The following is a 12,948-nucleotide window of genomic DNA, read 5'->3' as shown; positions in this document are numbered from 1 at the left end:
ATTGATATTAAAAAGGCACTGACTGTCATAATCCTTGTGATTGTATAAGATAATACAAAAAAACGCATACTCAATCTTTCATTTCAAGGTAGTGTATAAGGTGAACTGGAATACATTTCAGTGGCAAAGTGCAATGTGGAGAAAGTTTAAAGTTCTTGGAACAGAGTTAGTTTAGTTTCCATATGTCAGGCATTAGGGAAAAGAATACCTAATACAATACCATTTCAAATACCTTGCAAAGGAGAGTCTGTGTTTACTGTGTAATGAGCATGATTGCTCTTCTTGAAGAACTGAAAAGCTTAAACATTGGCTGTCATAGAGAAACAACTTACAACTAAAACTAAACTATGTGCACACAAAAACAGACCACACAGACACAACTTACATATACACTACCCAATTTGTTTGTAGTGCCCAACAGTAACCCTCCCAAACCGAAACCCTGAGCTGAGGGATTTCCTCAGATTTCCTTTATGAAAATAGTGGCTATGGTTGAAATGTGAGCACTGAACAGGTACATGTCTAAAGCATTAAGAAAATAAAAAAACAATGGATATGGGAAAAAATTTTAATATGGATATGCAAAGGTTCTCATTCATCCAGGTCATAGTTATCAGGGGCGGAGCACAAAATCCTTGATTTAAGTTAAAACGTTTCAACATTACTCAGAATGTAGAGACAGATAAGTGGTATGAAAACCTTACAGCTGTGTTTTCCTCTGCTGTTGTTGCTGCAGCGGTCTGTGTGACTGGTCTGTGAGCGGGCGGCTGGTGCAGCCTTCCCCCCGCCGCTGCCACTTGCGGGGCTCCTGAACTCTAAAAACTTTTTGTTCCGCCATCACTTTTCATAAATAACTGTCAATATTTGAAATCTACACAGTTGATTTCTCATCTCAAAACTTCTCAGAAGTGGATTTAGTAATGAAATAACGTATGAAAATTGTAACATATAAAACTTTCTGTTGCTGGCCTCTGTCAGGCGCATGCAATGATGATGCAGTGAATAGTGACAATTCTCTCTGACCAATCAGCAGTCTGCTGTGTTTTCACGTCACATTTTAGCATCGCCTCAGCTTGCTTGGAATCGCCTCAGCTTTCGTATCACCTTGGAGGTGATATGAAAAAAAAAGTACCTGGAAACAGGTACAGGTAAATTTTTTCCACAATGTAAAACCAAAAAAAGGCGAGTAGAGTTGAGGCAAGTCGAGCTGGTACCGTGCAAAAAAAAAAACAAATCCCCCCAGTCCTACGTCCCCCCAGTCCTACGTCCCTGATAGTTATCCAAGGCAGGTTAAACCAAGTCCAGTTGCCCTTGATTTTAACCTTCCTTGGATAAATATGGATATAAAACATATGTAATGTAAAAACTACTAACTATTAAAAAGAAACCCCAACCAAGACAAATTATTTAACGTGACCTTGAGCCAGCTGACTCAACTAAATAAAATGTTGACATGAATGAATGGTAACCGATTAAAGATGCAGTGTTGCAGACGCAAGCTGTATGTCGTCACAAATTATTTTTATTTTGGGGCCCCCAGACATTTTACTTGCTGATCATGATAAGTACTCTTACATAATGCTGGAGACTTTAGTGGGTCAGAGTGACAGAGAGGAAGACTGGGTTTGTATAAAAGACACTAGGACACGCTGTGCACAAAGATAGACTCTCTGATGCTGACATCTGTGTGTGTGTGTGTGTGTGGTTGATGTCACAGAAATGGACGTGGAACGTGGATTCTACCGGCAGGTGGATGTTCAGGACCACGCTCACTACATTGTTGCCTTCTTTGTCTTTGTGATTGGAACAGTGGGTGTTACTGGGAACGCCTTGGTCATGTACGCATTTTTCTGGTAAGTGATGGGGTGATGGCAACGAATGTGCTTGTCTGTCATCGTCAATGTATGTATGTAATGTAAAAGCTGCATTATTTATATCAGTTGTTACAAGCCCTTTTTTTTTTTACAACTTGAACTTAACAAAAACAAAAGCTTACTCAGAACAAACTCCTTGTTACCCTGAAAACCAAATTTGTAATTCTGCTTTTTAAAAATCAATCAAATAAATCATTAATAATCTCATCACTGCATCCTCCCAGGTCTCATTACAGCCTTTGGTTATTATCTGTGAAAACTAGTATGGAAGAAGGAGCTGTTCCAAATGATTAAAGTAAGCCATATTGTTTCTTATTAGCCTTTCATTGGTTTCACTACAGCTATGATAATATTTTCAATAAAAGCCTTATTTTGACCATGTCTCCTACAACATTAATTGTATAGGTAATGTATGAGATAGGTTGCTGAGTACAGATAAATGGATGGAACAAATGCATTTCAGAAAAACAAAACAAATAAAGAGGAAGTGAAGCATCATGAGACATGCTGCATGGTGCTCAAGGGCTGTTAATATGCTGCTTGCAGGACACAGCCAGCATTGAGTTATTCTCTAAGATTTACTAGTGATACGCCCGTACATGTATGTGTTGTAAAGCACAACTATTGCTCCTGTAAATAAAGTGGCTAAAAATAGATAGTTAATAAATAAACATTTGACAATATTTGGCTCTTAGTAGTCACTTTTGTGTAATTGATGTGATGTGGATCCCATTTAGCAACACATTTTAGATATCAGCTAACTATTCTATGAAGTGCTAATATCTAACACTATTTCACTATATTTATGTTTGTAGTGAATATTTAATAGATTGGTCAAAATAAAGATATTGATAGGATATAAACTAATCACCATTTAGAAAGCTGATTTTAACCACACCATCACTAAAATAAAATGCTCCCACGGAAACTGTAATCAAGGTCCATCGTTACATTAAAATAGTTGCAAAAGATTAACTACTAGAAGTGCTGACAAGTTCCCTAACAAGGTGGACCACACATCCCCATTGGCAGCATGATGACAGGTTAATCTGCCCGTCAATGGTATGCACCCATATTTGGCACCTATATTTGACATTGTAACAAGCCTCAATTAGCCCATCACATTTCTGCATGTGAACTAGTCCTATGAAAAAAATCCTGGGAAGTCAGGAAGAAGTGCACGGCTAGCCACACAGTGCTCTATTGTTCATGTCCTGCTCCAAAACTCCAAAACAAGTTAGTTCACAGAAACAGTTTGCCCGAGGATTGTTCTGTTAATCAGACAAACCGTCCCTTTGGTGTGATATTTAAATAGAACATTAGCGATATCTGACTAAGATCTAATCAGTTTTCTAATGTATCTAATTCAATATTTGGATCTACTGAATATTAATACTACTACTGTTGGAATCTGGACTCAACATGGACGCTACTACAAAAATTTGTTGGATTAGTATTATCAGAGCATACAAACAACACACAGACATCTAGTTCACTCTACATGGACAGCAAACTAACCATATTACAAATTACATGTTTGCAAAATATGTAAATACAATACGTGATTTTGCATGAATCAAAGTTCTGTATACTTCTTAACGCACTTTATTTCTGTTTTTGCAATAAATATTTAAGGAGAGAAAAAAAATATTCTTATTATTCCGACACCACGTGAATGCACCATCAGTCACCGCTCACCTCTCTTTTTCCAAGCTACAGTTTTAGCACAAGTGCTAAATAATACATGTGGGCCTCCCGCAACATGGCAACATCCATGTAAGGGGACCTGCAGTGTATGTAGATGCTCATTCTAAGATTATAAAAACATAACAATTCATTATGTAAGGTCTTTACACACCACTGAAAACATTTATGGATATTTTATATTGCATTTCTGTCAATAGATCCTCCTAGACACTGAACCTTTAACTACAAGTTATATACCAATGCCTAATTTTTAGGGACAAGCAAACTAAAAGTCAACACTTTAAGCAGTTCATGTGGTATACTTTCAAACATGCACAGCGCACACTAAAATTCTTGGATGTTGCAGATATTTACAGTGCTGAGTTATGGAAAACAGTGTATTCTTGCATTAGGAAGCACAGATGTCATAAGCACAGGCACAGGCAGAGAGGTCTTCACAGCAGCCTGCAGGCATTAAATACCAGGAAGCAGCTCAGTAATGTTCTAACTGTACCGGATAAATCAATGAATAATTTCAATTATTCAGTATATCTAATATGTTATTTTTTCATACAGTCGATACGTTGTACCACCTAAACCTACATGAAGCTTAAATAACAGCACTGAAGCTCAGGGTAATCCAATAAATAGCATGTGCCACACTATACACTGATGTCAGATAATGCAACAAGATTCTCATCTAGACTACACGAAAAATTTGTCTGCAGGGAAAAAAATTGGCTCTTCTAGGTTCCTCTCATTTTTAAATGTTTTTACTTTCACTTGACACAAATCATGATGTACCCTAAAACGTACCTTCCCTGCCTCATTCTTTTACAGACAAAAAGTAACCCAAGATAGTGAATGCACTGAAGCACCGAGTGTTAGATAAAACCCTTGGCCTGACATGTTTTCTGCATTAAGGTCTAACCTCTAGTGATACACATCTACGCACAGCTATTTCAAATGTAGCATCACTCGATCTCTACTCCAATCACAGTCAGTACACACCCACTCACCTGCATGTAAACACAGAACTACACTCCAACTTATCCGTCTGTGCAATGTTTACTCTTTTTGGTCTTTTTGGTCTAACATTTAGATATCCAGAACAAACATGCAAATATTATCATTGATTTCAATTCATTTGCAACAAATATTCACCCAATATCTGTGCCACTATACTCCCTATGCATTTTATGTCACGGTAAATAAGTATAATGTAATGAATGCGAGTGGATAAAAGACATTAAAGGCTGCTATAAATATTTAGTATTCTGATAATATCAAGTACCCGTACTGACCATCTGTGCCCACTCACAGCTTTAGAAAAAGCACTGTCGACATATGCTGGGGGTCCCAGCTGGACCGCTGTTTCCAAGCTCATTACTGTTAATAAATAATAATGTGTATCACAGATTTTCATGAAGTGAGATTGTGTGAATAGCAAACTTATTCAGAAGAGAGAAGAGAATTGATTTTAGGGAGACATGAGGGACGTTAGAAGAAGTCACTATCAGGGACAAAGCTTTTAATCGCGCTCAAATGTTGTAGTGCAAATTTAATTTTCTTCCTGGACTTGCTCACAGGCTTGGCTCCAATTAAGAAAATGAAGCTGCTGTGTTGTTCTATTCTGTGTTAGTGTTCATTTGTGGGAGGCACACAGATGTTTCGAAAGACAATAGAATTTCCTTTGCAGCCTTAACCTTTACCCTGTCAGAAAGTACCGAAGCTTGTGTTGGAGTCATTTCTAATTGGATTTCTGATGTCTAATGTTGTAGTGTCCGCTTTGAATGACTATTCTTCTTTACAACTGTTGGAAGAAAATCACTGTTGTGGCCTTTGCTGACTGTACTCTTTACATGCTAACAGGTTTTGCCAAAAAGAGTCAATAAGGGAGTCCGCTAATTAATAGTGAATATATGCTTGTGTTCCTCCATTTTACTTTTATGTCAGTGTGTTTACTTATGATTTTGTGATTCCCCTGCTATGAGTTGCAATCATGCATCTTGGTTCCATCTTTGATGTGGACTTGCCTTAAGAGATTAATAGCATTAGAATGACAGTATAGTAGTATTATTTAAAGTGATTGTTTGGATGTGCCATTGTTATTGATTTCCACTCCCCTGCCTGTTATGGTTAGAGATGTGGATTGAGTTATTGGATGGATATTGCATTGGCCCCTTATCTTTAAAAAGTGATATAATCCGTTTTAATTCACAGCCAGAAATTTTAAATACAATCTTAACATTTATTTGAACATAGTGGGGTTTAGTTATAAAGTAGGATAACATCATATTAGTCTGCTAACTGGGCAAAACGTTCTTACTTCCTCCCTTCTTGTTGTAGATTATGGAGATCACAAATAGTACTTTTGACCATTTTGCAAGCTTATATTGTTTTCATGTGTTGTCACAAATTACAGAAACGAGTTGACGCAATCAGTGAACAAACAAGTAGCAAAACTGTTGATATGCTTTGGCACAACCAATGAAAATGCATTTATATCTGCATCTGGTTGATTTCTAATAAGAACTAATGGGATTTTGGGCAAGGCAGTGGATGTTTTACACAATAGAAATTGTCAAGCTGTACCAAAAAAACCTGTTCCTCCCATTATATCTGATGAGGTACAGTAACAGCAGCAAAAGACTGAATGTGTGTAAAATAAAGAGTGTAAGCATACTAACTCACAACAGATTGCTATTGTATTGAAAGGTCATACTTTTACTGTAGATCTTCAATCTTGCAATCACTTCTGGAAATATATTTTGTTTAATAATGTGTCAACATATTGTTTTGTGGCATACTAACTACTTTGGATTTGAGACCTTTCAATCATCGTGTGTTTCAGTAACAAGAACCTGCGGACTCCACCCAACATTTTCATCATGAACCTGGCAGTCAGTGACTTCCTCATGGCAATTACACAGTCGCCCATCTTCTTCATTAATTCCCTTTACAAGGGGTGGATTTTTGGTGAAACAGGTATTTTTTATCCACATTCAATTAAACTGTATGCGGTCTACAAAAAATGTTTCTATGTTGTTTCTGTAAGGAGCTTTGTGTGAAATACAGTACCCATTTATGTTTTTATGTCACTAAAATATATTGCAAAAACATTAGGGTATTTTTCCCATGCAAAATTTTAAGAGCTTTTTAGCATGTTGAGAGTATTCTTAAGTCGTTTTTAGTATTCTGCATATGAGTGTTGTGTTACAATCTGTGGCTGCTGTTAATTTGTTTAGCCATGAATGAAAAATGCAGGAAACAATATTTTGATGTTTCTCTCTTTACCCCAACCCCCGAGCCTATTTTACCTGACTTCTGAAACCAAACCTACACCCTTGACTATATGAATAGCGGGTAAATTGCAATTTGGAGTACTGACCAATCATATTACTTATCTCGTGTAATTATTCCAGTCATCTGTTATCTACCATTCAGAAGAAGAAAGGTATTAATGAAACTCTTTCATCTTTCTTTTTCCCCATAGGCTGTAAAATGTATGCCTTCTGTGGAGCTTTATTTGGAATTACTTCCATGATAAACCTTCTAGCCATCTCTATAGACCGCTACATTGTCATCACCAAGCCTCTGCAGGCCATACAGTGGACCTCCAAGAGACGCACTTGCCTCTCCATCGCCCTGGTCTGGCTGTACTCACTAGCTTGGAGCCTTGCACCACTTTTGGGGTGGAGTAAGTAATGTATTTGCTCAACTCCTTACTCTTTTTATTAAACTATGCACATTTTATACTTTAGACCCTACACTTCCCTCTTATCTATTTTTGTGTTAATTTTTCTCTCAAGGTTCGTACATACCTGAGGGCCTGATGACCTCATGCACATGGGACTATGTGACATCTACTCCTGCCAATAAAAGTTATACCTTGATGTTATGCTGCTTTGTATTCTTCATCCCTCTGGGCATTATATCCTACTGTTATCTGTGCATGTTCCTGGCAATCCGCCAGGCAAGCAGGTGAATGCATTTCTTTTTTTATTTTTCACAGGTTAATATGTTACAGCACGTCTACTTAATAACCAACATAGAATTTCAATTAAAAGCCTAGTCCAAATTATTCTCTTGTTCCTTTTTCTGGCCTGATGCTGCCACCCATTTTGACAAATAAACGCAGGTCTCAATTTTTATACAAGTTCTTTGGATGTATTAAACCTTACCGTGTCATCTGCTTGAGCTAGTTCTAAGCTACTTAGATCACGCATGCAGATATAAATGTTTAAACGTTTGTCAATATGGACATGCTACACATCACAAGATTGGTTAGATTCTCCACAGTTCAATTATAATGTTAATTTTACAAAAACAATTCAGACTTAAGAATATGGTAAACAAGAGAGACAAATAAAGCCTAATTTTTAATATTCATACTAGTTTAAATAAACAATTTAAGAGGTTTGTGTGAAAGGAATTAAAGGCCTGTCCCAAATGTAGGCAGGGTTAGTGCAGTGATTAAAGCAAATAAAATCCTGAGCAATTAATTGACGTTTTATGGTATTTAAAAACAGCATCGCATGATTGAAGTGCAGTCCCATCAACAATCTACTGGAATGTGTTTCAGAAAAGGCTTGAAATTACTGCAATACAATTTGTTAAGTGCAATCACAAGCACCATATATATTGTGATGTGGCTTCCGCATCTCATCTCTCTTTCCGTCTTCCCTTCTCTAGTTTCTATTTGTGCAGCTGTATATTTGTTATATGTTTTTTGTCTTTTTTTTGCCCTCCTTGTGCTATATCTGTAGCTGCTACACATTTCAGGGGTCAATTTGGCAGTCACAACCAAGTTAGAATGGAATTAACCTTTAGTTTTTATTTTAAGGGAGCTGTTAACTTGAAAGAATGCCTGAATGTATGTGGAAATTGATTGTGTTTGCCATCATTAAGAATGTTCCAATCCTCAGGATAGCAAGGAGGGAAAAGAATATTAAAGTGAGAGAATAAGAAAAATTAGATAGTTCCCTGTACATCTTAACTTCCACACGTGTCTCACTGTGTCTACATTTGGGTCCACAGTCCTGTAGATGTTACATAATAAAAAACTGTCTGAGAACGCTGCATTGTTTTTCTTTTGGTTTTGTTTATTTAACTTTATTTAGCCTCTGAATAGGCTATAGATAGACAAAATTGCTCAATTCCTTCTCTCTATCCTAACAGAGATGTGGAGAAGTTGGGGTGCCAGGTGAGGAAATCAACCCTGATCCAGCAGCAGTCTATCAAGACTGAATGGAAGCTGGCCAAGATTGCCTTTGTGGTCATCATAGTGTTTGTGCTTTCCTGGTCGCCTTATGCATGTGTCACACTCATCGCCTGGGCTGGGTAAATATACAGTATGACAACTGTCAAGGGCTCTTTATGATATAATCATGTAATAGTTTAACTGCATTTGTTGTGTGCATTCAGCATGGTAGACCCTGGCATAAAACATGCTAGCTTGCTCTATGTAATTCATTTCAGCCATTAACCATGAACCATATTCTACTTCTTGTATACGGTCAAACTAAGTACCAGTACCACAACACAGGTGATGCACAGTTCTATTCTTTACAAATGCTTTACACCTTTCAGATATGGAAGCATCCTCAATCCCTATTCCAAAGCTGTCCCTGCTGTTATAGCCAAAGCATCGGCCATCTACAACCCTTTTATCTACGCCATCATTCACGCGAAATACAGGTGAGCTAAGCTTAAAAATAACAGGGGAGAGAGAGGGGAAAGATAACAGAGGTTTTGCTGAGAGATAATTATTTTTCAACAGGGACACCCTAGCAGAAAAGGTTCCCTGTCTACACTTCCTAGCCCAGGCCACCAGGAGGGACTGCATATCAGTGTCACAGAGTGACTGCTCATTCAGGGACTCGACACTGAGCAGACAGTCATCAGTCTCAAAAACCAAGTTTCACAGAGTTTCTTCCTTGTCTACGACAGACACAGTGAGTTTGGCTTCAATGCAAGTTTTTGCAAGCAAACAGGTCAAGTTGCACCATCAATGACGTGTTTACAGAGATCTGAAATTGAATGCACAGAAATGCCCATTTAAGTTGTCTTTTGTCTTAGTCTTGATTCCTATTTTGGTATAGTTGGTATAGTTGCCTTTAGGCCAGTATGTCACTAGAAATCTTTGGATTATGCAGAATATGTAGATATTAAAATACTCTCTTTGCATAAGAACTGTATACATTCATAACATTAACTTTGTTGTCATATTTCTTGGCCAAGAAAGGCCATAACAATAAATAAATAAATAAATCACAGAAAAGCTGCAGATTTACAATTCTATTACAGCTGTTTAGCAATGGCAGAGGTTCAAACATGGTGTAAGCATTGCCCTCCTTACCTTGAATGGATATCACATTAGTAAATACTTACCTTGATACGTGTATTAATGTGAATATCCCTTGCACCAGATGTGGAGTGACGTGGAGCTGGACCCTATCGGCCATTGTCTGAGGTCCAGCTATTCCCTTGGAGCTCTGAGGGACAAAGAGTACAACTCACTGGCTAAGCAGACCAAGGAAAGGGGAAGCCAAAGCCAGGAACAGGTAAGGTAGGTGCGCATCATTATATTTGTTGATTTTAGATTCAAATAATCTTGACGTCAAAGCTGTGGTGGAGCCAGACAGTATTTGTATGGGTGGCCTGGCTGACGGGAGTCATATTGGGGTGGCAAATACACTAGTATCTTGTTCAATCTTTCTGTGTGCTATGGAACTGCAAATTATATCATGATGTTTGTTTATGGCCAAAATGTTTGAACCTAAAACAAGCTCCTGAAAGTATTGTAGATGTGCTGACAAAAGGTAGAGAAACAGTGCCATTTTATTTATTTACTAGAATTTTTATAATATTGTCCTCAGCTTTCAGTACTTATGAATCTTGTACCTTAATATCTGCTATTTTAAGTTGGGTTCTTCTGTTTCTGTTCTTGCTTTCATTTAATAGATATTAGCATCAATGTTTACAGACCCATCCAGAAGAAACTAATTAGACCATAACCCCTCTACCCTAGGTGGGCCTTTTGTGCAATGAATTTAACCTAATTGTGAGTGACAGCTACCAAGCACCACACTGAGATCATCATAGTGTTGTACACGACCTGATGTTTATCGTGTATTGATCATACAGCCTGCCCAAAGTTACACAACAAACAATAACTGCAGCCATAAAAAATGAACACAGTCAGACTGAGCTATCTTACCTTAAACAAGATGATTTTTACTCCCCTTCCACTGTGCAAAAACATCCACATTATTAAAATAAAAGACTCATCATTTAGGTGGACAGGCCAGGACGCTTGTTTCATTGTCCTGGCTCTCAGATGCTTTCTTGCCCCAACTTGAAAACAAGCACTGTGTTTGAGTTTCTATTATTTTAAAACTGACTGGATTAGAAAAATCCTGTAAATTTATTAACATCCTGCTGGTCACAGACAAACAAACTATTTACTATTTAGCAATATACTTGAGGCCCCAAACCCACTGCTCTTCCAGTTACAGTAGGTCTTTGAGATTTATCAATATAGGTTCACTGAAAAGCTTATACTCCTGTCACTTTCATTTAATGATGACTGATTTACAGTGGTCACTGTTCTACAAACTACTCCAAACTATACTGGAGCTGGTAATGCTGGAGCACTAACTGCTAAAGCAAACTGAACATTTCCTGCTGATGCTCCTTCACATTAAAAGCATTTGTATTGACAAAACTCCAGTTAGCTTTTATTTTGAAGGAGCTATGGGAAATGCTGCAATGGGATATCATATCTTTTTGTCACCAACATCAGAGGCAAGTAAAAAATAAGCGACCGAAAATATAGTACTGTATCAGGCGGCCAGACATTAGCCTGGGGTGGACACCACAAACCACCCCCATTGCGTCAAAGCCATAACATGTCATCACAATCATAAAAAAATCATAAAAAGCCTCAATCCATGCCCATTACTTTGTCTTTTATTTAAATGCTTCTAGATTCCCATCCCAGAGCGAGGCTCACTGAACAGATGTGACCACAACATATTGCCAGAGACTTTCAACACAGTATTGCCCTCGGCCTGGGTGAGGCAAAGGGAGGAGAATCCTGAAAGTTGGAATGAAGAGAAGAAACAAAAAGACAGCCAAGAGAAAGAGGGTGATTATGAACAGAGAGCAGCAGAGCAAGAACAGAAAGAGAATGATGAGTCACAGGTCCTCATCAAGCCAGACTCTCTGGACAATATTGTATCTGTGCATTTCAAAGCCATCATCAGACCTAACTCAAAGACAGACCTTGTGGACCATGGCAGTAGTGACGACAAACAAAGCACACAGAGCAGACAGAGAGAGCTGTTACTCGATTTGCAGCCTCTAGACTGTTCTGCTCAACTATTGGGGTCTGTGCAAAGATTTCTCTCCCCAACACCAGGAAGCTAAATGTTGAATATGTTTATTTATCCACGTGGCTATGTAAACAAATTTGTTTTTGTTTTTTTGTTCGAGACTAAATGAACTTTTATTTCCTCTGTTTCACCATGCACTGCAGCCAAATACATGTGTTTACAAGTCTTTTGTGCAGACTGACACACGACTGTATTAACAGATAATCCACACATACCTCTCCAGTTAAGGCTTGCTGTTAATATACACACTAATGCTACCACTGTTTTGTTCAACACTGCAACATAAACAAAGAAATGGAACCTAAACTTCTAAAAAGACCTTTCAAAATAGTATGCATAAAAACACAAAAACAAAGCCAGAAATCATCTGCATATCAAAAACAATTAATAAAAAGAGCAACTAGATTTATAATCAACTTGTTGTAAAGAGACCAAAGATTATTTTTTGGAAAGTTTATTGTGTATTTTGTGAAAAAGTTGATTTCACACGTGTTTACTTTGTAATTAAAGCTAAGCTAAATAAATTAAAGCGAAGTTATCAGCCTTGCTCATTTACATGAGCAATGAGAAGATTTGGTTACTATTTCTTGATAATGCAATGTCTACAATGCGTTAATGAGTCACTGTAGAACTCTTTGTAATGTATGTGTTTTTCATGTTTTGTAAGTTAAGTACATTATGTACTATATCATTGTTCAGGCGTTAAGTAATGTGTTATACAACCCAAGAATTTCATTAACCACCGCCATTTTGGAAACAATGTTTTACATATTTGATATAAAGCATACATTTTCAAAACAAAACTTTGAAATGTAATTTTCTGAAAAGGAATAATGCTGCATGTTATCAAAAACAGTATTGGCATAGCAGCAATCACTGAAATGTTGCACCTTTTCCTTCTTTAAATATTCAGTATTTATTGCCCTTGGTGCTATTTTTCTTTTGAACGAGAATGGCTAATCATGTTTATTTGTTGTGGGAAATAAACT

General features: G+C 37.4%; 1 protein-coding gene across 1 annotated transcript; it reads left to right on the top strand.

Annotated features, from left to right (window-relative positions):
* The first annotated feature begins 1,716 nt into the window (after positions 1 to 1,716).
* On the top strand, positions 1,717 to 12,646 carry opn4xa (opsin 4xa). Its single transcript, XM_038734065.1, has 9 exons — positions 1,717 to 1,853; positions 6,415 to 6,548; positions 7,057 to 7,260; positions 7,373 to 7,544; positions 8,742 to 8,903; positions 9,153 to 9,260; positions 9,343 to 9,538; positions 9,992 to 10,126; positions 11,553 to 12,646. The coding sequence occupies exons 1-9, from the start codon at positions 1,720 to 1,722 to the stop codon at positions 11,991 to 11,993; spliced, it is 1,686 nt and encodes a 561-aa protein (XP_038589993.1). The 5' UTR covers positions 1,717 to 1,719; the 3' UTR covers positions 11,994 to 12,646.
* Positions 12,647 to 12,948: the final 302 nt, after the last annotated feature.

Source organism: Micropterus salmoides, unplaced genomic scaffold (assembly GCF_014851395.1).
Source record: "Micropterus salmoides isolate LMB-PRFRI ecotype aquatic unplaced genomic scaffold, ASM1485139v1 Ms_hic_scaffold_20, whole genome shotgun sequence".
In the NCBI taxonomy this organism is placed as follows: Eukaryota; Metazoa; Chordata; class Actinopteri; order Centrarchiformes; family Centrarchidae; genus Micropterus; species Micropterus salmoides.
Note: the sequence above shows the minus strand (reverse complement) of the source record. Positions and strands in the feature narration are given on the sequence as shown.

What these genes read in the sequence shown, in the direction of transcription:
- opn4xa (XM_038734065.1), top strand. Translation starts at nt 1,720, where the DNA reads ATGGACGTGGAACGTGGATTCTACCGGCAGGTGGATGTTCAGGACCAC. An exon ending in GCAATCCGCCAGGCAAGCAG is followed by an intron (nt 7,545 to 8,741) that starts GTGAATGCATTT and finishes CTATCCTAACAG; the next exon opens with AGATGTGGAGAAGTTGGGGT. An exon ending in TGAGTTTGGCTTCAATGCAA is followed by an intron (nt 9,539 to 9,991) that starts GTTTTTGCAAGC and finishes CCCTTGCACCAG; the next exon opens with ATGTGGAGTGACGTGGAGCT.